The sequence below is a fragment of the Elaeis guineensis genome, chromosome 13 (genome assembly GCF_000442705.2).
Source record: "Elaeis guineensis isolate ETL-2024a chromosome 13, EG11, whole genome shotgun sequence".
NCBI lineage: Eukaryota > Viridiplantae > Streptophyta > Magnoliopsida > Arecales > Arecaceae > Elaeis > Elaeis guineensis.
Window position 1 is genome coordinate 12,421,654 of NC_026005.2, and position 21,329 is coordinate 12,442,982.

The window sequence follows — 21,329 nt, forward strand, 5'->3', positions numbered from 1 at the left end:
TTTATCCTTGAAGAGCATAAGGACTTTTTCATTTTAAAATCATTTGTATCCCTTCAATCTGCTTTGTAATCATCAAAATCAATCTAGGAGCAACAATAGTGTTTGAAATATGATGGATGATCTATAGATCATGATATGATTAGTTAGATTTTGATCGAAAGTAATCACGAAAGGATTGACATGAAATTTTATTATGCATTGTGGTTATTAATTTGATCATTGGTTATTCAAGTGAATCGTAAGTTCAAATTCGATGTGAGAATAATACTATGATATTACTTCTAGTTGAAAAGTTGACTATTATTGGCAAGATAAAGATTTGATGATAAAATGTTATTCCAGGATAGACTAAGAAAATCTTTTATGATGCTTAATTGGAATATCTATCGAAATTAAACTTGGTATGTAGATCATATATAAAATGACATATTAGGATGAATGCATATTTGGAGATATTGCAAAGAAGCCTATTTCTTATTGATGAAATGGATTATGAGATTGTAGGATATTCATTGTACTGAAATCTTTAATCATTATCCTTGAATCTAAATAATAGATCTTATTATGTCTCTTGGAGACTATATGATGTGTATAAAATTTTAATTTAAAAATTTCGTATCTAAGTTGATCAAGAGATTTTCTGATATTATTGTTGAAGTTGTTAATAAAAAATTGATATATTTAGAATAAGAAAAAAAAGATTCGATTTATATTTATTTGAGATTATGAGACCTATGTGAATTTATAATTTAAAAATTTTGGATTTAGGAATTGATATGGAGTTCCTTTACTTTAGTTAATGAGGTTCCTGATTGAATCTATTAAGTAGGGATTTGATTTTTTTGAAGCTTGTATGATTGTTATAAAAGGATACTTGATAGATATTGAAGATTCTGATGATAAAAAATTTTAGAAAAGATAATGATTTAAAATTCTTATATGTTCTGATTATGTCCTAACTTAATGGACCATCGAAGGATTTTCTCATTGATTTGACTTATAAAGATTTTGATTTAGAATTTGGCTAATTGAATCGATATGAAAATTAAGATTTGATTCATATTGATTATAGTAAATCTATATGATGGTTTCAAATGTGATATTGAACTCAAGAGTTAATCAAGGTTATTGTATACCAGTAAAAGTATGAATGAGAATCAGAAGTTAATCTTTGGTTTCAATTAAAATTTAAAATTTAAATTTTTTTTTATTGATAAGATAAAGAAATAATTTGATCAAATTTTATTTTGGTGAACCTAAGAAATTTTGATTGTTAGAACAGAGTGCGTAGTGGAAGCATGGTGATCTGGATTACTTTGAGTAAGTCAGAAATGCTAATTTTTTAAGTCAAAGAATCATGATAGATGATATGGTTTGATACAAAAAAATTCATTGATATTAAAAATAATAATATTAAAAAAAAATTTGGATATCTTTAATGTGATTTTTAAAAGTAGTGCTTCCAGCTACTATGCTAAAAAAAAATATTTAGCATCCTAATTCTATGATGAGTGGTTCTTTGATTTTTAATTTTAGATTTAGAATATTTAGAGATAAATTTTTTCTATCCTAGAATTAAATTTTATAATTCTCTATTTATTAGAAAGAATTTGAGATTATTTATCAAATAATAATTTTAATCTTAGATTATTATACTCAAATATTTATCTCCAGGGTATAATAAAATTTGAAGTTTGAACTCTTTTGATCATTATTATTTCTCTGACTGAATAGAAAAGATTGAAGTTATCTATTGATATTGATGATTGTTCTACAAAAGATGAATTGGAGTTATTTATAATTTAATTTGATAATGAATCGATTAATTAAGAGTAGTTAATATTTAGATAAAGATAATTGATATAATTAGAATAGAAATGTTGATTTTGATTATAAAAAAAAATAGTTTTGATTTAGATCAACTTTTGAGTTATTGATTTTTCTTATGGAATGACTTAATGATAAAATTTGCTTCAAGAATTAGAATATTTAAGAGTTTGAGGATTTGAGTAAGAAAATTTCGATGACTAGAAATAGTGATATTGATTCTAATCAACATTGGTGATATTGATCTTTATAAAATAACTTAACGATGAAGTTGCATTGAGAATTAAAATATCAAAAGTTCAAGAATGAGATTGAAATGATAAATCTTTAACCTTTGAAAGCACGAATAAGAGAAAATATTTTTGAATTTTGATTGATTGGGATGTCATTGTATGATTCACATAAGTATGTTTTCCTATCTCATGATGGGTTGATTGATTAAAAGTGGCTAGTATTTTGAAAAAATAAAAATAAAAAATAAATTTTTTATTCAAAAAATTAAGATATTGATTTTCTTCTATTTATAAGAGATAGGTTTGATTTTGATCTAGTCATGAGGTATTGAACATTATTTTATAGGGTATGAGAGCATAATTTTGAAATATTAAAATATTGAAAATCTTTGAGATGTTGGTCTTGATAAATAAGAAAATGAATGGTTCCATTTCAGATCAATATTTGATGTATTGACTTTTTCCTTATGAAATGATTTAAGAATGAATTTATATCAAGAATTAAAATATTGAAATATTTGTGGATAAGATTCAAGTAAGAAACTATGAAGACTCAAGCAAGAAAAATTTCGAGGATGAAATTTCTTTTAGAGGGAAAGAATGTCATGGCCCGGCCCATTGGGCCTTCAACCCAGCCCAATACACAAAAAAAAAGAAGAGAAAACAGAGGGAGTCTTCTTCCTCCTCTCACTGACTCCCAACCGGAGTCAGAAAGAGGCTCCCCTCTGACTCTATTTAAAGGGAAGACCCCTTCTCCTTTTTTTCCACAAAGAAAATCAGAGCCAAACGGCAAGGATCGTCGAAAATCACTTGCAAGAGCCCGTCACCGTGCTCGCCTCGATTCCTCACCACAGCGGTTATCAGAGCTCGAGGTAAGCCCGATTTCTCTCCCTTTCTTCTCCTCCTTCCTTCCCGTGCTCGTGTGCACGATCGCCGACGATCGGAGTCGCCGAATTTTGTTGCAAAAGAAACCTCTATTTTTATCTTCTTTTTTTTGATTTTTTGGGCGCCAGTGGTTGCCGTCGGCCACCAGTTTGGGTCCCTCCGAGCCTCCCGACGTCGTCCTTTTATCGCCGGCCAGTCTCGTGCCGATCGGCCACTGACCGACCGACTAATCGAGGGGATTGTGAGGTCTCATGTTTCAGCCCAAAGGAAGCCACGAGAAGAAGAAGGAAGGAAAATAAAAAGAAAAAAAAAGAAAAAAAATAAAAAAAGAAGAAAAAAAATATAGACTCTCTCCCCTCTCTCTCCCTCTTTTCTTCTCTCTACTTTCTCTTTCTCTCTCTAATCTCTCTCTACTTTCTCTCTCTACTTTCTCTCTTTATATTATTTCTCTCTCCTAAGATTTTTTAGAATTTTGAGAAGAATGATGATGAATTTAAATGATCTTAGTGATGGATTTTTGATCTGTGATCATCAGACGGTACACCGGCACCCACTTTGATCAGATCAGATATTTTTTTAGATTTTATTTTTTATAATTTTATTGAATTATCCATATGATAATTTCAGTATGATTTGATTTGATCGATCGGATTTATTGAATCCTATCGTCTGAAGAGTTCAAGATAAATTTTTCTCTAGAATTTTTTCTCTCTAAAACTGTTTTTCTCTCTTGATCGATTTATCAATAAAATTTTTTTTTAATATTTTTGATCTGATGAAAAATTCTGATCTATGATTATCGGGCAGCGTACTGGCACCCGCCTTGATCAGATCAAATATCTTTAGATTTTATCACCTATGATTCTATTGAACTATCCATGTAGTAATTTCAGCATGAATTGATTAATTTATCTTAATCGGATCAATCGACTTTTGTTGAACCGTATCGTCTAATTAGTACAGATTTATCTTCATGAATTTCTTTCTCTAGAGTTATATCTCTTTAGAAGTTAATTCTTTTAGAATTTATCAAGAAAAAAAATTTTATTTTGATGAGTTTGAATGATTCTAGTGAAAGCATCCTGATCCGTGGTTGTCAGGTAGTATGCTAGCACCTTGATCAGACCATGAATCCTTAGATTTGATCATCCATGATCCCGATCTAGTTATGACTTGATTTGATCATGTTGATTTCACCAATCGAGATATTGGACCAATCATAATATTGGATTGTGTCACCTGATCTATTCAAATTGTACCTCATGAATTCTCTCTCCTCTGATTTTTTCTCTCTATTTGATTTTATAAAACCAATGAAGAAACCTCGATCCTATCACTTCGAATCCGATTTGATCTGATAGTCAAATTTTGGATCGTCTATATTCTAATTAGATTTTGATTAGATGAAATTAGATGATCGGACCCAATCTAAACTGTTGAAATATGATATTTGTATTCTTTCTGATTATTGAATTTGATCTCGTATAGGTATCATTGACACCTGATAATCGGATATTGTGATATGGTTTATGAACTAAAGAATTTTGAAGAAAAATTTATAGAATTATGTGGATTTATTGGAATGCATTCGAGGTAAGTAATGTTTTATTTTTTCTAGATTTATCAATAAATTATAATATATTTTTCTGACATAAATTATAAAACGATGCATGAATTGGATGAATGATATTTTATTATAAAAAATATCTTATTCAAAATGTAATGATGAAGCATCATTGAACATATTGATTTCATGATGCATTATATTGATTGATTTTGATACTACATGATTATATATTTTTTTATTGAAATTAGATTATGAAACATGATTTATGAAGAATTCTTATATAAGAACAATATGAATTGATAATCTGACTATGTAAAGGATCCCGCCAATGAGAGCATATACGTTGGCAATTGATTTGTCCTGAGGGTTTATGTCGCCAGCGAGACCAGCGACATGTCGTCAGAGAGATCAGCGACAAACCGTCAGAGAGACTAGCGGTTTCGAAGGATTTTGCTGTCAGATGATTCGCAGCTCACCGCAAGAAGATACGCGGTGTTATGATCCTGCCATAGAAAAAATGTGGTCATAGCTCATGGTTGACGAAAAAGTTTAAGAATGAAAGAAATTGAAATCTCGAAAGAAACTCGAATTTTGAAAAAAAAATAAATTTGACATGAACTATATTGCATAATCGAAATTGATTTCAAATTGATGAACTCTATATGCTTATTTTCTATAAATAATTATTTACTTTAATGCCTGATGAAATCTGTTGAAAGTGATCATTGTTTACTGGGCTGTCTAGCTCATTACTTCTTATTTTACTGTTTTTACAGATGTTGAGGAATTAAGATGATACAAAATATGAATGGAAGAGTGATCAGAAGCAGAATCTCCATACTTTTATTTTAGGTTGAAAGTCTTATTGAATTTGATGTAAGGCTTATGAATCATTATTGAATTTATTAAAATATTAAAGAAAAAATTTAAATCATTATGTTTTGGATCTAAATTATTGACTAATTATTCCGCTGTTATTTTAGGATAGTATGATAAGATGTCTTGCATGTTTATGGGAAGAATTTTCTATGAGTATGCGGTGGTTGCCATGATTCTCGATTCACAATCTCGAGTCGGAAGCGTGACAAGTATCTAACAATTACTTTGTCACCAGGCCCTTACAACCTTGTAGGCAAGGATGTTTAGGGCTATAATACTGGAGAATAAAGAGGTGAGCAGCAGTGACTGAACAAAAGCTCTGATGGGTGGTCAAAAGATGCATAAAATTAGGGATATTACAATTTTATCTCCTCATTGGTTAAATACATTGTCTCTTTTAAAAGTTGAAGACCAACTTAATGATATAAATGAAAGTCTGGTGTTAGTTTAATAATTTGTTGGTTTGATATGAAACAATTCCTTACTTAGAGATTGGGATAAAGTACATTTAATATTTCGATGAAGCCCAACTTAAAGATCCAATATGGAACAATATAAATGAGGTCTATGGGTCAGCCCGTTGATACCTCCAACCCGAGCTGGCCCACGCCAACGTTTATAGGGAAACTTCTTAAGGCCCAACTGCAACACGTCACTTGATTTGGGTTGGCTATCATGCCAAATCAAGTGACTTACGATTACCTTAAAAGTGTTAGGGGATTTGTCAATTAATATTTGGTAGTTCTCACTCCAAAAATGGAAAAAGGAAATGAAAAGACGTAACTAGATATTGCTTCTTCATTTTTTTACATTTTTTCCACCCTATATATATATATATATATATATATATATATATATATATATATATATATATATATATATATATATATATATATATATATCGGGGTGAAACTGTAAGGTGCCCTCCAAACATTTGAAGACATGCATGAGAAGGTCACTGGAAGACTTGCCAGATTGTTGGTTGGGTGGGTAAGTTTTGGATTCAATTGATGACTATCATCATGCAATCTTGGAACCGATAAAGAGGTAAGGAAAGGCTATTTATTCTGAAAGGAGAAATTAATGGTTAGAACTGTTCTATCGTCTGGATTTTGGATGCTCCAATAAGAAGTCACTACATCATCTATTGTGATTAAAAAATCCAGCAAAAGTTGTCATTGAGCTTTTGAATGGAAAAAGATTCACTATTATCCAACCATGGTCTAAACTTTTGAGTGGAAAAAAAATTCACCGTTAATCATGGCACAGATTATATGGTGACTTTTTATTGAATGGGCCAAAGCCCAAATGGCAGAATAGTTCTAACCAACTATAAAGGAGATGGGAGAAGGGAGAAGGGAGAAGGGTGAAGGGAGAAGGGATGCTAGCTTCCACTAGACAAATTAACTTCTTTTATTAATTAATAATAAAATTTAAGTAACGGTTGCATTAGAAGTATCAAGCAGGAGATGAATCCATAGCTCCGACTCCACCTTCGAGCATCACCCTTGAGAGGGGAGTCCTGATGTTGGTAACCCCAGTGGCATCAGAGTTGCGGAGTTCCTTCGAGCAGGCGGCGGAGGCGGATGGAGGAAAGGTGGCCACAAGCACCATGGCCGCCAACAGGAGCAAACTCACCCTGCCACCCTCCATCTCTACGTACCTTCCTTTCTTGCTTGCTTGCTTCTTCTGAATGGGCCTTGTACGTATGCTTCTCTCTCAGATCCATCTGATATTGAGCCATGGAAAAAGAACGGACGAGATTACGTTTGGCTCACCAGCAGTCCATGCGTGCGCTGCATGACCGGTTCCGAGCGCACGACCCCGGGTTTTGGTAGCTACAGTGCATAGAGGTTGTAGTTACAGTGAATAGGAAGCTAGCTATATGGACACATTCATAATTCTAACATGTTTGTACAGTACTTAGTTGAGTTAATTGGTGCTGGCTTCCTCATCCTTGTTTTGGTCTCTCTCTCTCTCTTTTCTTTCGGCATGTTTCTTGCTTACAAAGAAGGCACAAGATTATCTCATTAATGAAATCGTAAGTTGGAATTGGGAGATGTTCTATTCAGATATGGATTTGTGTATATTTGGAAGGTTTAATAAATAATTGATTCACAGATGTGCTAGTTCAATATATGGACTTTTCAAGGCTACCATCGGCAAAGCAATAAAATTGTATTTTGGCACGAAGTGGGTAACCCTCCTCTTGTTTCAAGAGCCCCAGAAGCAGGAATGTGTAGATAAAAAGGAAGATTAATCAAGGGGCAGCACCAATTTTGGTCGGGATGATTTTGAGGATGGTTGGCATATATGATGATGGAATTAAAGTACCATCCGTGGGACTAATTTTTAGTTGGACTAGATCCACTAGTGCAATTGCAAAGCAACACATACAAATGCTTGTGTATTATGCTCTTTTTCTCTCTGCATGTGTTGCTTCGCAGTTGGATTGATCCACCATCTTAGCAATGGATTTGATCTAACCAATAATTGCTCTGCTCATTGATAATAGTGCTTTCTGTCTTTCAATAATATGTAATTTGTCCCATTTTTTTCTTGCATACTTATATATAGTGATCCGATTGGTATTCTTATGAAAAAGGTCTGCCTTCACACTACAAGAAATTTAATTTCTTATGATGAAATTTTTTCATCGCTAAAAATCATATTTTCATCGCTAAAAATATTTACGATAAAATATATCGTCGCTAAAAATTTATAGAGAAAGCTTCGTAGCAAAAAACCTTAGCGATGAAATAATTTTATTTCGTCGCAAAAAATAGTAAACCTAGACGACGAAGTATTCGCTGTATTAGCGACGAAAAAATTTTGTTGTAAGAGCTTAAATTTTCGTCGCTAAAATTGCAACGAAAAATAATTTCATCGTAAAAAATAATTTTTTATTTTTTAATTTTTTTTATCTTAACGATGAAAATTGAATTACATCACAAATATTAGCGACGAAAATAATTTCATCGCTAAATATAGTGATTAAAAAAAAATATCCTCTTATCTTTTGCGACGAAACTTTTCTTTCGTCGTAATTTTTTGCGATAAAAAATAAATTCGTCATAAAACATGGCGACAAAATTCGTCGCAAAAATAATTTGTCGCAAAAATTTCATCGCGATAATTGCGACGAAATAAAATGTTCGTTGCTATAATTGCGACGAAATTAAAATTTCATCACGATAATGGCAAAGAAATAAAAATTTTGTCACAATAATTACGATGAAATAAAAATTTCATCGCAAAAAATTAAAATTTTTAGCGATGAAATTATTTTTTCATCGCAAAATTAGCAATGAAATAAAAAATTTCGTCGCAATGTATAATAAAAATTTTATTTTTTTGGGTTCACAAATTTTTTTTTATGATGAAATACGCTAAATTAAATTTTGAATAAAAAATTTAATTTTTATTTTTTTTATCAAAAAAATCTACTCAAATATAAATTCTCAGATCAAACATATTTTACATAACAATATATTAACACAATAGAAATATTCTAATTCAAAATATCAATTCCAAGTAACAAAAAGTTTCATAACCACCGTTGTCATATACAAAAATATAAGTCCATACACCATTTTAAATTTAAAAAAACTACAAACTAGGTATAATCTGACTCATTGGCCTCGTTTCCTTCTCCAAACGTCGATCTCTGACCCGATATGTGTCGCGATGGTGGTGCAGAGGCGGCGTCATGTGACTGTAGAGGTGTTAACTCAGAAGTATCAATATCGAGCCGTCCCGCCATCGCAGCTACTATCCTCTCGAGCATCTGACTACGATTCATCCAGTAACTAATCTGATCTTGCATCATGCTCATGGATGTTCTAACTGTCTCTGGCACCGATGCATCATCAGACCGGCCAGATGACGAACTGCATGATTTTTTGGACCGCATGCTATGACCAGATCCTAGCTGCCACCCGAGGACGGTATCCAAAATCGTATCATCTGTCATCAAACAAACCTGCTACGATCCAGTATCACCGTTAGATCCAACCTCCGTCATCGTCTGCTCTCTCAATTGTAACATTTTTTTCTTCACAATAAACCAAATAAAATCGTAAATTTTTTTCAAACTCTTTAAAAGTATTCAAAATGTAGAATAATGATACTTATATGACGCTGTCTCGCCTCCTCAATCACGAACTCGCCACTGTTGTTTTGATAGAATTTAGCATAAGCGTCGACTCCGGATAGTCCCTATTCAAATAAAAAAAAGATATCAAAATAATATAAATATTTAATAAGAAGTTACAAAGTATGATTGCAAATGTAGTTTCATTCCCTGTGCAAAAGAGGCATTTCCTTGCGTGTGAATAGAATCAATCTTACTCCTATTCACCTTATTCGCCTCCGATCGTTACTACAAAATATATACAATTATAACCAATAAAGGACATAACAAAATTAAAATAACTTGAAACACTAGACATACCTGAAATGCCTCACTTCCAAAATGCTCACATAACCACCGTCAATCATCACTAGACCCAGCCCAATTTCTATATGACTGAGTCATAGGATCAATCTCCTTCGCCTGCAGCTCATTACAGTATTTATGAAGCCTACATTGCCAATCTCTGTATCTATTTGCAGCCATTTTGAGAATACATGCTGTCACTTCTTCGTCGGTGCAATCCTCGAAGTCGATATTATCCTACACAGTCATCATACCAAAAAACAAATACATTAAATTATTTATATAATAAAAAATTTATTTATATAATCAAAAATAATATAGATCATGTAATGATATGCAAGACATCCAAATTTAATTCTTATCTTGATGTGAGAGACTAGAGCATCACGGTATCGAGGAGCTACATGCTTGAAACTTTCAGCAGTCTATGGAAAATGATTCCACATATACAAACTGATCTCATTTGCGACGATACTAGCCTCTGTGCCAATCGAATGATCTTGAAATATCTGTACCTTCGACTTTTCATTGTGCGTATGCACATATTTCTCCAGATACACAAGCATTAAAGTTGTGCTATGTATCCAGAGAATATGATCGAAAATACCGACAAAACTCTGCGATGTAAAAGCACATATGTTGCAATATTAAATTCATTCACGTGCCCAAACTGTCCACGAGGACAATTTGAGAATAGTGTATAAAGCACCAATATTTTTTTTCATAAAAAAAATATTACTTTATGCACGCTATCCTCGAACAAAAATTCTAAGGCTTATAAATTTGTTATGCTACAATTAATATATTATTATTATAATTATTTTTATTTTTAAAATATTTTTAAATCATGATTAAAATTAATTAAATCAAACAAATAATTATATCTAACATTATATCTAATTACTAAAATAACAAATAATTACTTCTAATGGCTAAAATTAATTGAAAAAAAAGAATAAAAATTAAAAAATATATAAATTTAAAAAAATTATTCTCACCTTCAACTCTTTCGTGAATCCGACAGCTATGCAGTGACGTGACGGCAATCGACGATGGTGGTGGCGGCCCGGCGGTGGCGGCCCTACGAAACCAGACAAGCTAGGTAAGGGAGAGTGACAAAGAAAGTAAGGGAGGGAGGCTGAGAAAGAAAATGAGAGAGGGAGATAGGGGAGGGAGGGGTCGACCGGTGGTGGCGACAGCCTTGCAGACCAGGTAGAACGTGCGGCAGGTGACGGCGGGGGACGGGAGGTCGAAGTGGCGGGCGACGCCGCGGAAGGGGGCAGCATGGGCGAGGCGGAAGAGGGGCAGAAGAGGAGGAAGAAGATGAAGGAGAGGGCTCTAGGGTTAGGGTTTCAAGGGATTGGAGGGAACTGGAGGGAAGGAGGGAGAGGAGGCGAGAGAGGGAGAAGGAGGCGGAGAAGAGGGAGGATTCAAGGGATAGGGTTTGGGAGGGGAGGAGGAGGAGGTCGGAGTCGGAGAGGAAGTGGAGAGAGAGGGAGACGGCGGAGGCGAGGAGGGAGAGGACAGGCGTGAGGTCCTTTGCGGTGAAGGGGGGACTGGGAGAGGGCCTACTCTTCTTCCCGGAGGTGGAGGCGGCGGAGGAGTGATGCTTTCCACCGCCCATGGGGGAGGGAGGCCTCGACCGGCGATGGTGGCGAGGAGGGAGGACTCAATCGACGGTGACACAGTGGAGACCGAGAGGGAGAGAAAGAAATAGGACGGTGTGCGGAGGAGAGGGTGCAAGACGGGAGGGAGATGGTGCGCTGGGGGGTGGGCTCGATCGGCGATGGGGGGCGGGCTCGAGCGGCAACGATGGCGGGGAGGGAGGACTCGACGGTGGCAGAGAGAGAGAGAGGATGGTGGCCGGGAGGGAGAGAGAGGATGGTGGCGGGGAGGGAGAGCACTTACCGGGAAGGATGACTGGTGACCGGAGAGGGAGGACTGTCGTCGGAGACCGGGGAGGGAGAAAGATCTTTGACGACCGCGGCGGCGTGGGCAAAGGAGAGAACAAGAGGTTTATTTTGAATTGGGGCAAATTTTTGCCTAATTTCAAAGTACTTTTTTTTTTTTAAATTAAAAAATATTTAGCGACGAAATCAATTCATTGCGAAAAGTAAATATTTTGTCAAAAAAAATATATTTTTTGCAACAAAAATTTTTTCGTCGCAAATGATTAATTTTTTACAACGAAAATTTAAGTTCATCGCAAATATAAAAAATTTATCATAAAAATCAAGTTTTTTGCAACGAAACAAATATTTCATCGCACAAAATCAAATTTTTCGCGATGCAATTATTTTCATTGCAAAAAAAAAATTTAGCAATGAAAAATTTTTTCGTCACCAAAAAAAAAATTTTTTACGATGAAAAAAGTTTCGTCGCTAAAGATCAATTTCTAGCAATGAAAATTAAAATTTCATCGCAAAATATTCAAATTTTTTCAACAAAATAAAATTTAACGATGAAATAGTTTAGTCGTTAAATATAAATAAAATTGATCCAAAAAACTCTTATTTTTTGCAACGAAATATCAATTTCGTCGCAAACAATATAATTTTGTTAGCGACAAAAAAAATTTTCGTCATAGAAAAATATTTTTTTGCTACGAAAAAAATATTTCATCGTAAAAAAATTTATTTTTTGCAACGAAAAAAAATTTCATCGCTAAAGATCAACTTCTAGCAACAAAAACAAAATTTTCGTTGCAAAATATATAACTTTTTGTAATAAAATTTTTTTCATCACAAATATCTGATTTTTGGAGACGAAATTTAAATTTCATTGTAAAAGCTTAATTATTTGTGATGAAATAAATTTTATTGCTAAAATTTTGTCGTTAAAAATTAAATTTCTTATAGTGTCACTTTCAGATTTCTTATACTATATTAATGATGTAAGGAACCGAACCTAATTATTGAAGTATGCGGGAAAAATATGTAGATGTGGTGGGTTCAATATCCTTGATAATGCCCTAGGTTTGTTTGATCAAATTCTGCACATGTGAATTTTGGTAGGAGACATGCCTAATGTTCGTACTCCTACCCTTGTGTTCGGTTGTTTTTGTCATTTGAATCAAGTGGATCTTGGTGCCTCTATATCAGGAAAAATTTTGAAACTTTGGTTATGAACTGGTCACCATGACATTTAACACTCCGTTCCAGGTGTTTTGAGTTGAGGGTAAAATCATGAAAGATGTACATTTGCTGAGAGAAATGGCAAACAGAGTGTGTCGACCTAACACTGTTACTTATGCAGCCATAATTCATGGATTGTGCAAAACAGGGACAACTTCTAAGGCTATTGGTTTGCTTAGAAGGAAGCGGAAGGAAGTCGTAAACCTAAGTTTGTCGAATACAACACAGTAATTGTCAAATACAACACGGTAATTGACAGTCTCTGCATGGATATGTACGCTACCAACCGAGGCTCTTGGTTTCTTGTCTGAAATTAAAGGAATTCTTCTAGACATAGTCTCATACAGCTCTTTTTTCTATTTTCCATTTCTTTTCTTTCTTTCTTTTTTTTTTTTTTTTTTTTGATGAGGATAGTCAGTTGCAACTCCTTAATTCGAGGTTTGCGCATTTCAGGTCAATGGAAAGAAGCTATGAAACTGTTAAAAGAAATGTAGGTATGTTGCTTCATATGTACAAACCTTCAACATATTAGTTGATACACATTGTAAAGAAGGGATGATTTCGAAAGCAGCAAATGTGGCTGAAGACATGGTTCATAGAGATGTGTGGAGCCTGATACATCACTAACAATACACTATTGGAGAGAGGCCAGATAGACTACGTATCAAAATTGTTTCAATGTTAACTTTGCAAGGTTTGTGAATGTGATGTCTTCAGCTATAGCATCTTGATTAAAGATTGCTTGCAGACACTGCAACTTACGGCAGTCTCGTTGGTGGTTTGTGCAAGCTGGCCAGACCTCTGATTCCTACCACCTCAGCTCCTAAAATTTTCATAGGAGTCTCCGAAGGCACAAAGCCTAAAGAAACATGCTTAAAATGATCATTACCAATTCAATGTCATCCTCCCTAGATTAATTAGATTGGCATTATTTAGTGCTAACAAGATTACATGAATCTTTGAAGAGAAAACACTCACACATACGTAGTCATTCATAGGCTAAAGACACATACACATAAGAAGAAGAAGGAGAAGTCGGACTTGGACTGGGTTTGGGCCAAGTATAATTCCCCGGCTGAGGTTAGACGTCCATCATGGACTTGGACTTGGCTTGGAGAGAGCCATATTATTTCCATCCTGGAGAAATTCTTTGTGCGCTACAGATGGTGTAAAAAATCCGACATGGAGCGTACCTTTTTATCTGATTGATTCATGTAGTCATCGTTTTCCAACATGTATTTAATGTCTGCAGATCGATTTTTTTATTTAAAAATTTGATATGACAAAAATATTTCAGTCCTTTGAAAAAATTATGACATCCTATGGCATATTATAGTCCAGGATGTCGCCCAGGATATTATAATATAGAAGGGATATTTTTGTCCAATCATTTTCCAACGCATATGTAATGCCTGTAGATCAGCTTTTTCGTTTGAAAATTTTGAATGACGAAAATGTTCCTATTCTTTGAAAAAATTATGACATTCTGTGCACATTATGACATCCTACATTATATTATGACATCTTATGAATAAAAATTATGATGAATGCAGAATATCATAATATGGATATAGGATGTCATAATTTTACCAAAGAATAAAAGTATTTTCATTATATAAATTTTTTAAACGAAAAAATCAATCTGCAGGCATTAAATATATATTGAAAAAAAATAACTATGTGGATCAATCGGACAAGATGGTGCGCTCTTTGTCAGATTTGCCCGTGGTGCACAAAGAATTTGCCTTCCATCCTGATCTTTGAAGTTAAAAGGAAGTGGGCACATCACCTTTGGACACCTACAAGCATTCATTCAAACCCTTCAGAACTATTAGCTCTAGCACTTAGAACAGAAGAATGAAAAGAAACAAAATAATGTTACATAACCCAAGTTTAAAATTTAGTTATGTACTCTATTCTATTGCTCCCTAATGTCCAGGTGCTTGAAACGAACTAATTTTAAGTCTATGCATCCAATAAAGGAAATGCCCAGGCGTTAGGTGGGAAAAGTTTTCCTGATAGCACAAAACAAAGCACTTGGAGGTAGAAAATAATGTGATATGTGTAAAGAAGAGAGCGTGTACCTTAGCACAAATGGGTGTCCTTGGAGGGAAAGTGGAAGATGGTATGGACGGGGTGGTAGGGGTGGAGAGCTTAAGGCCGTATGATTGGGTTCTTGTTGGAGACTGGAGCTTAGAGGAAGGGGAGCAAGTGTTTGGAGAGAGAGTTTGCTGGCCATTGGGACGAATATGGGAGTCTTGCAAGGCCTCGTTTTCTCTTCTTTGGGCAGAGGAGGTGGTGGATTTTTAAGGTTGTTTCACATGTCGATGAGGTGTTGTTGTGATGGAACATATGGTGCCTTTAGCATGGCTATGCATACACATATATATACATCTACATGTATATCTGTATATATACGTATGCATGTACACACACACACATATATGCATATATATGCGAGCCTATTTTTGTTTTCCAGGAAATTTTATCAATTTCAATGAATTTTCAGTTCCAAAGAGGAGACTCATCAACATAGTAGGAATAGATAAAATAACAATTACACAAACTTTTTGGAACATGAAGAAAGAATAACTTTACAAGAATAATTGAAATACATAAATAGTACCATCTTCCTTCTGAGGAGCCCAAAAAAGGCCTTAAGTTTTCTGAGTGAGAAAACAGAGTTTCTGATACACTCTTCTATTGGAATATACAGACAATAGCATTTTAGGCCTGCATGATCACCGAAGAATATGTACAACGTACAAATATGAAAGCAGTCCATTGTGGAATTTGCAGGCTAGTAGTTTCAATGGCTAAAAGCGATCATCTTGCCTGCATGATTCAAACAAATTATCAATTGCTTCGGCTTTCAAGAGCTGATGCAGCTGATTCCACATGGCCAAGCAAGCAAGCATAGATCTTTTGCTTCAACCGATCAATAGTCTCCGCTTCAGTGCCCACCTCACTGCTGAGCTGCTCCAGCCAATCATTTGCATCCTTTAACTGTGACAGTGTGACTGCAATTCGCTCATCTGATTCCTTTGAGTGGACTGCAGCACGGTCTTTTGTGCCCTTCTTTACTCTGGACTCTGCATGGAATCCAGTATCCAAGGCACCTTCCAAGAAATTCAAAAACCATGATTGTGTTTCCTTCCTGAGAGTAGCCCTGACTTCTTGTATCTCTTTGAAACCATCCCCTCTTGCCCACTCTAGTTTTTCATTTCCATAAGATTCCTCTGAAAACTTTGGAGGATTTATAACATTTCTACTGTTAGGTAGTGAATTTTTTCTGCTCAACTTTGCTTTATCTGAAGGTGCTTCTTTATGGATCTGAAAGGAGTAATCTTTCTGAATGGCGACGTTTGGTTGATCTATGAGCCGGTGAAGTGAAAAGAACTTTGTAAGAGAGACATGGGGATTATCCTCGGTAGCAGACTTGCGTAGATCAGCAAATATGCTGAACAAATCATAATCATCAGAGCAACATCAAGATAGTACAAAATCACATTACTTTCTTCTTGACACATAATCTCACTGCTCAAATATGGTAATATCTATCTCTTAATGTGATCTGAAGATGTGTAAAATCAAATGCTCAAGTGATGCATACAAGCCTCATTCCATTTTGTAAATAATTTCCCTGGAGTTCGCATAACTCAAGACATATATCTAGAAATGCATACTTTCTGGACATTGGGAACAACATACATAATAGAAGTCTTATAGTTTATGAGCATTAATAATTGTAGAAGAAAAAAAGTTTGTGAGTTTTGTAAATGATGCTATTTAGGGGAAGCTTATTCATGCATATATTGTAAGTGTCATCATCTGGTATCCTGGATATAGCATGCCACCTCAAGCCAATTTTCAGTGTATAAGAAGAAATATTTCCATAAGTAGATAAGAATGATGTTACCACAGGGACAAATTTGAAATCAGTAAGTGGAGCAAAGATAGTGGATGTGCCGGAAATTAACATACTATAATAAAAGAACTAAATGGATTGAATACTTCCCTCAAATTTTCATAGGCAACTTTTCAGAACAGAAGTGCCTGTCAAGATTCCTAGCTATCTATATAAGTGCATTATGAAGGAAGCATTACCTACAAATTTGGTTTTACAACTTGATGTCATGCAATGAGTGTGGGCCTTAATGCAACAGTAAGTTTGCTTCATTGTGAAATGGGTGGACAGGTTTAAAACATAGAAACAGCCTCTCTGTATATGGGATAAGGCTGCATACATCTAACTCTTATAGGCCACGCAGTAGCCAGAGCTTTGTGCACTGAGGCTCCCTTTTTAACTTAATGTCATGCAGAAGAGGACAAAGCCTCCAAGATTTCTATATTCCTTGATTGAGCCTCTATGAAGAGAGCAAAGACGACAAAGTTTAGTACATGTTCTACATTCATCTACTTAAATGAAGCCAAGAAGCATATTGGCAAAAAATATCATCTATTTTTAGCATTTTCATTTTTTAAATATCATATACACAGAATGCCATTTTCTGATGGTTCTATAGAAATTTCTAGGATGGAGCCTAAAAAGAAGGCCCTTAGGCTTGGATAAAAATCTACTATATCCTAATATAAAAGATACTAAGTGATTTGGTTCATAAACCTGATTTGATAACATATCCCAATATAAATTCTATAGATGGTGAAGGATCAAAAATATCCTAATAAAAGAGATGCTCACCTCAGGCCCTTGACAAGAGCTGCAGCTGCAGTTGCTTCTCTCTGAGCCTCGGCTGCTACAAGAAAAGCTATATTTTTCCTTCTCACAATTCCCTATTAAAAGACTTAAGAAATGAGTGAAAGAGAAGAAAGGAGAACTTTTCAGGCAGACTAAATGACATTGTGTAAAATTAAAACAAATGGGATTTTAATGGAAAAATATTCATTTGATAGACAGGGCTACATGTTTGAACCAGCCTGCCATTTGATCAGTGTAACAAGTTCAATATGTAGAGGATCAGGACTTAAATATAAAAAGGATGGTGGAAATTGTTGCTACATGGTTTTCAGTAATCTTGCTTATAAAGTTAGTGTTATGTGTGTCATTAAGACTGCACATACATTAATACCCACATATGTACATTCATGTCTGTATTTATGTATGTTTTTGCATGTGCATATATTTATGGATGTGTAGATATATAGATAGATATTATGGATATATGTATAACAAAACTGAGCAACATGCCAACCGGTCTTGATCAAATCCATGTAGGCCAATGTTTTGAATTCACAATATTTGTAACTACCTTATATGATATGACATGGACAAGAAATATTTTACAAGTCAAATACCTTCCCAGGTTTAATTAGGTTGGCAGGAAGAGAGTCCCAAGGTATGCTATCCACAAGTCTTCTTTTACTATTGTTCAACGAAGAATGGAAGTTGGAGGGTGTCCTCTGCTTTACGATGGAAGTATTTTTAGTTGATGAGTTCTTTGTCGGTGTTGAAGCCTCTTTCTGATTGCCCTCCATATATTCTTGCTTCACTTTTACAGCAATGCTCTGATTGCGGAGTGTTGGGGACTCCTTTTGACTTCCCTCAGAAGGCTCTTGCTTCACTTTTATGTTATTCTGATTGCAAGAGGTAGTAGTAGAAGGCCATGCCTGTAATACTAATACCAAATATAATCATCGATCATCTTAAAAGTCAATTTTCAATAATCAAACCTATTGTTCCATATTTTTTAACGCTGAAAGACAAGTACTAACATATTCTTATCTGTTTCACATTAGATTCTTTGATGTTGTGACTGGGATCACATATTTATCAAGGTTGACTATAACAGAAGGATTTATAAAACCACCAACAACAAAGCTTATTGGTTATGGATATATTATTGTGAGGCAAATAAGGTAGCTGTTCTCTCTATACTACTTCAGTGCTTTTGAACAACCAAGCACATGCATACCTGAGATTTTAGCTCTTGCTTGCTTTTAGAAGAAACAATCTTCTTCTGTGGCTCAACATCACTTGCATTTCCATTAACTTTATCGCCAGCAGCATTAGAATCCAAGCCAGCACTCTTTATATTAGTGCTTGAGATACCCTGCATGTATCGAGAAGCAACAACAACCTTCTCCTCCTTAATAACCACTCTACGTTTTGGGCTTTCCTTCTCTCCCTCAGATAAGTCACTTGATTTGAAAGTGTTTGCTTCATTATCCTGTGCTTGTGGAATATCAGAAGGTACTATCATATGCATTAGATCCTTAGGATTCCCAATGCAGGGGTTTCTCCCAGGCACCGGCCGCACACCTACAAGAGCAGGAACTGGGGTCCCAGCCTCTATTTTGTCGACATATATAAATTGTCCAAGTTGCAATTTGTTTGTCAAGATAAGCTCATTGTCATCTTTTGACAGAGAAACATAAGTGGAATGGGAAGAATCAGAAACTTTGATGAAGAATCCATGGTCTGGCCACAACTCTGAGCCAGTTATAGCGGGCACAATGCTGATCACTTGTAGAAGAATGGACCGGTATTCTCCGCAGACTTTTACATCAGAATTTATGTTCTTGAGAAGCTTTATTAGTACTCCTGGGGTAAGGGATGCCATTTTTCCCTGCTCCCTTTTCCTTTTGACCACGTCTAACCAAATTGAATAAGCACATGATATTAGTGGTATGTCATAATAAAGGTAAGGCTAAGAACATCATTGTTGCTTGCTATGCAATGGAACACAGAAAAAATGGATTAAAAGGTGCCCCAAATGCATGGATATTGGGTCAAAAGGTTGGCATGAACCTAAAAGTATACAGAATAACAAGCCTCCGGGCAGACTCATGCAAAATGGAGGCATACTAATTTACAAAGTATCACAAGACCATACAAGATTTTGAGAATCTAATTGAACTTTAATATTGCATTCGAGTCGAGTGTTTGTTGAGGTGCCAAACCACATACGAAGCATTAATATGCTATGGATTGAGATGAAATTTCAAATTTGGCACCAGAATCCATTATAGTTTTTGAGCTGATAGATATATCTTATAAAAGATGAGAAATTTGCAAAGATATTATCACATCACAAAAAGCAGTTTTTTTTTTTTTTCAAAGGTAATCTACAGCTTCAGATGCTCGAGCTTTGATGAGCCTAAGGACATTCATGGGTCTGAAGGTAAAGAAAGATCTTTCTACAAGCAACATTGATGTTCGAAGGATAATGTATGGAAACTATTCATCTTTTGAGTATAACACTCCTCGTTCCAAACAAAAAAACTAAAGAATGAAAAAGGACTACAAATCAGTAATTTGTTTACATAGCAACAAATACTTCAGTAACCAGAGATGCATAAGATAGACCTTGGAACCATTCATAATATTGAAAATAAAGTGGATTTCCTTTCTTGCAATATAAAAAATGAAAGATGACATAGGAGCAAGGGACAATCATATCATCTGAAGCAGTTGAGCTAAAACTTAAAAAATTAAAATAAAATAAGCTAGTGGTATGCTTCAGTTCAAATAAACCTTAAACCATTCATAGGCTTGAAGGCAAAGTAGGGACCTACTGATCAGAAACATTTAATGATAAAAGAGAATACAATAGAAGTAGCTAGAATGGAACAAAAGAGAGAACGTCGAACATATTATCTCAAACAGACCCAAGAACAAATCATGGATCCGAGAAATGACTTCATTTCTGGTGACTATTAACCTCCTTGACACCAAAGAGAAGCGCAACCGGAAAATGCAGAAAAGAAACTATTCTGACTCATTTTAACTAAAATACACCAAAGAAGTTTCCCACTAGGAACCTATTCTGTGTAAGCATAACACAATATCGAAGACAATGAGCAATCAAAAATTCAAGAAAAAAGGAAGAAAGGTATGCTCATCTTAACTTCTACAATTCATGAAAGTTGTAGGAAATGTGGAATATTTTGACTAAGAATCATATCTTTTTTGAACCAAAAAATGGGAAAAAAAAAAAAAAAGAGAAAAAGCATACCTTTCGGAAGAACTCAAAGCCAAGGAATGTGGGAGAGCTGTGGTAATTCTGAGCTCACTTATTCTCTTGCTCGGCCGCCAAGGGAAGGTAAGCGCCGCTGGTCCCCTGTGCCTTTCAAGCGAGAATTCCCAAAATGTCCCCTTTTCCTCTCCAACGGTCGTCCAAAAAAAAAAAAAAAAAAAAAAAAGTTGATTAAAATCACCAGCATACCCTCAAATAGAATTCTAAGGTCTGCGGACACGTGCAGCAAAGACACAATCCGTTCTCTGAGATTAATGATGGAGACTGGAGGGTATTTTTGGAATTTAAAAGGTTGGGGCGTCCCTTTCGATCAGAGGAGAAATGGGGAGCCGTGGTTCTCTTTTGGATGGATCTATACACCGGAAACCG

General features: G+C 34.9%; 1 protein-coding gene across 1 annotated transcript; it reads right to left on the minus strand.

Moving 5' to 3' along the window:
* Positions 1-15,472: 15,472 nt before the first annotated feature.
* LOC105056691 (uncharacterized) lies at positions 15,473-21,078 on the minus strand. The gene is made up of 5 exons (XM_010938987.3): positions 20,940-21,078; positions 18,897-19,576; positions 18,280-18,591; positions 17,666-17,757; positions 15,473-16,423 (listed from the first exon to the last, which is right to left on the minus strand). The coding sequence occupies exons 2-5, from the start codon at positions 19,542-19,544 to the stop codon at positions 15,820-15,822; spliced, it is 1,656 nt and encodes a 551-aa protein (XP_010937289.1). The 5' UTR covers positions 19,545-19,576; positions 20,940-21,078; the 3' UTR covers positions 15,473-15,819.
* Between the last annotated feature and the right edge of the window lie 251 nt (positions 21,079-21,329).

Coding starts and splice junctions, on each gene's coding strand:
- LOC105056691 (XM_010938987.3), bottom strand. CDS start 19,544: ATGGCATCCCTTACCCCAGGAGTACTAATAAAGCTTCTCAAGAACATA. Junction 18,592..18,896: donor AGCAAGAGCTAAAATCTCAG/GTATGCATGTGC, acceptor TTAGTATTACAG/GCATGGCCTTCTACTACTAC. Junction 16,424..17,665: donor GCTCTTGTCAAGGGCCTGAG/GTGAGCATCTCT, acceptor TGATTTGTTCAG/CATATTTGCTGATCTACGCA.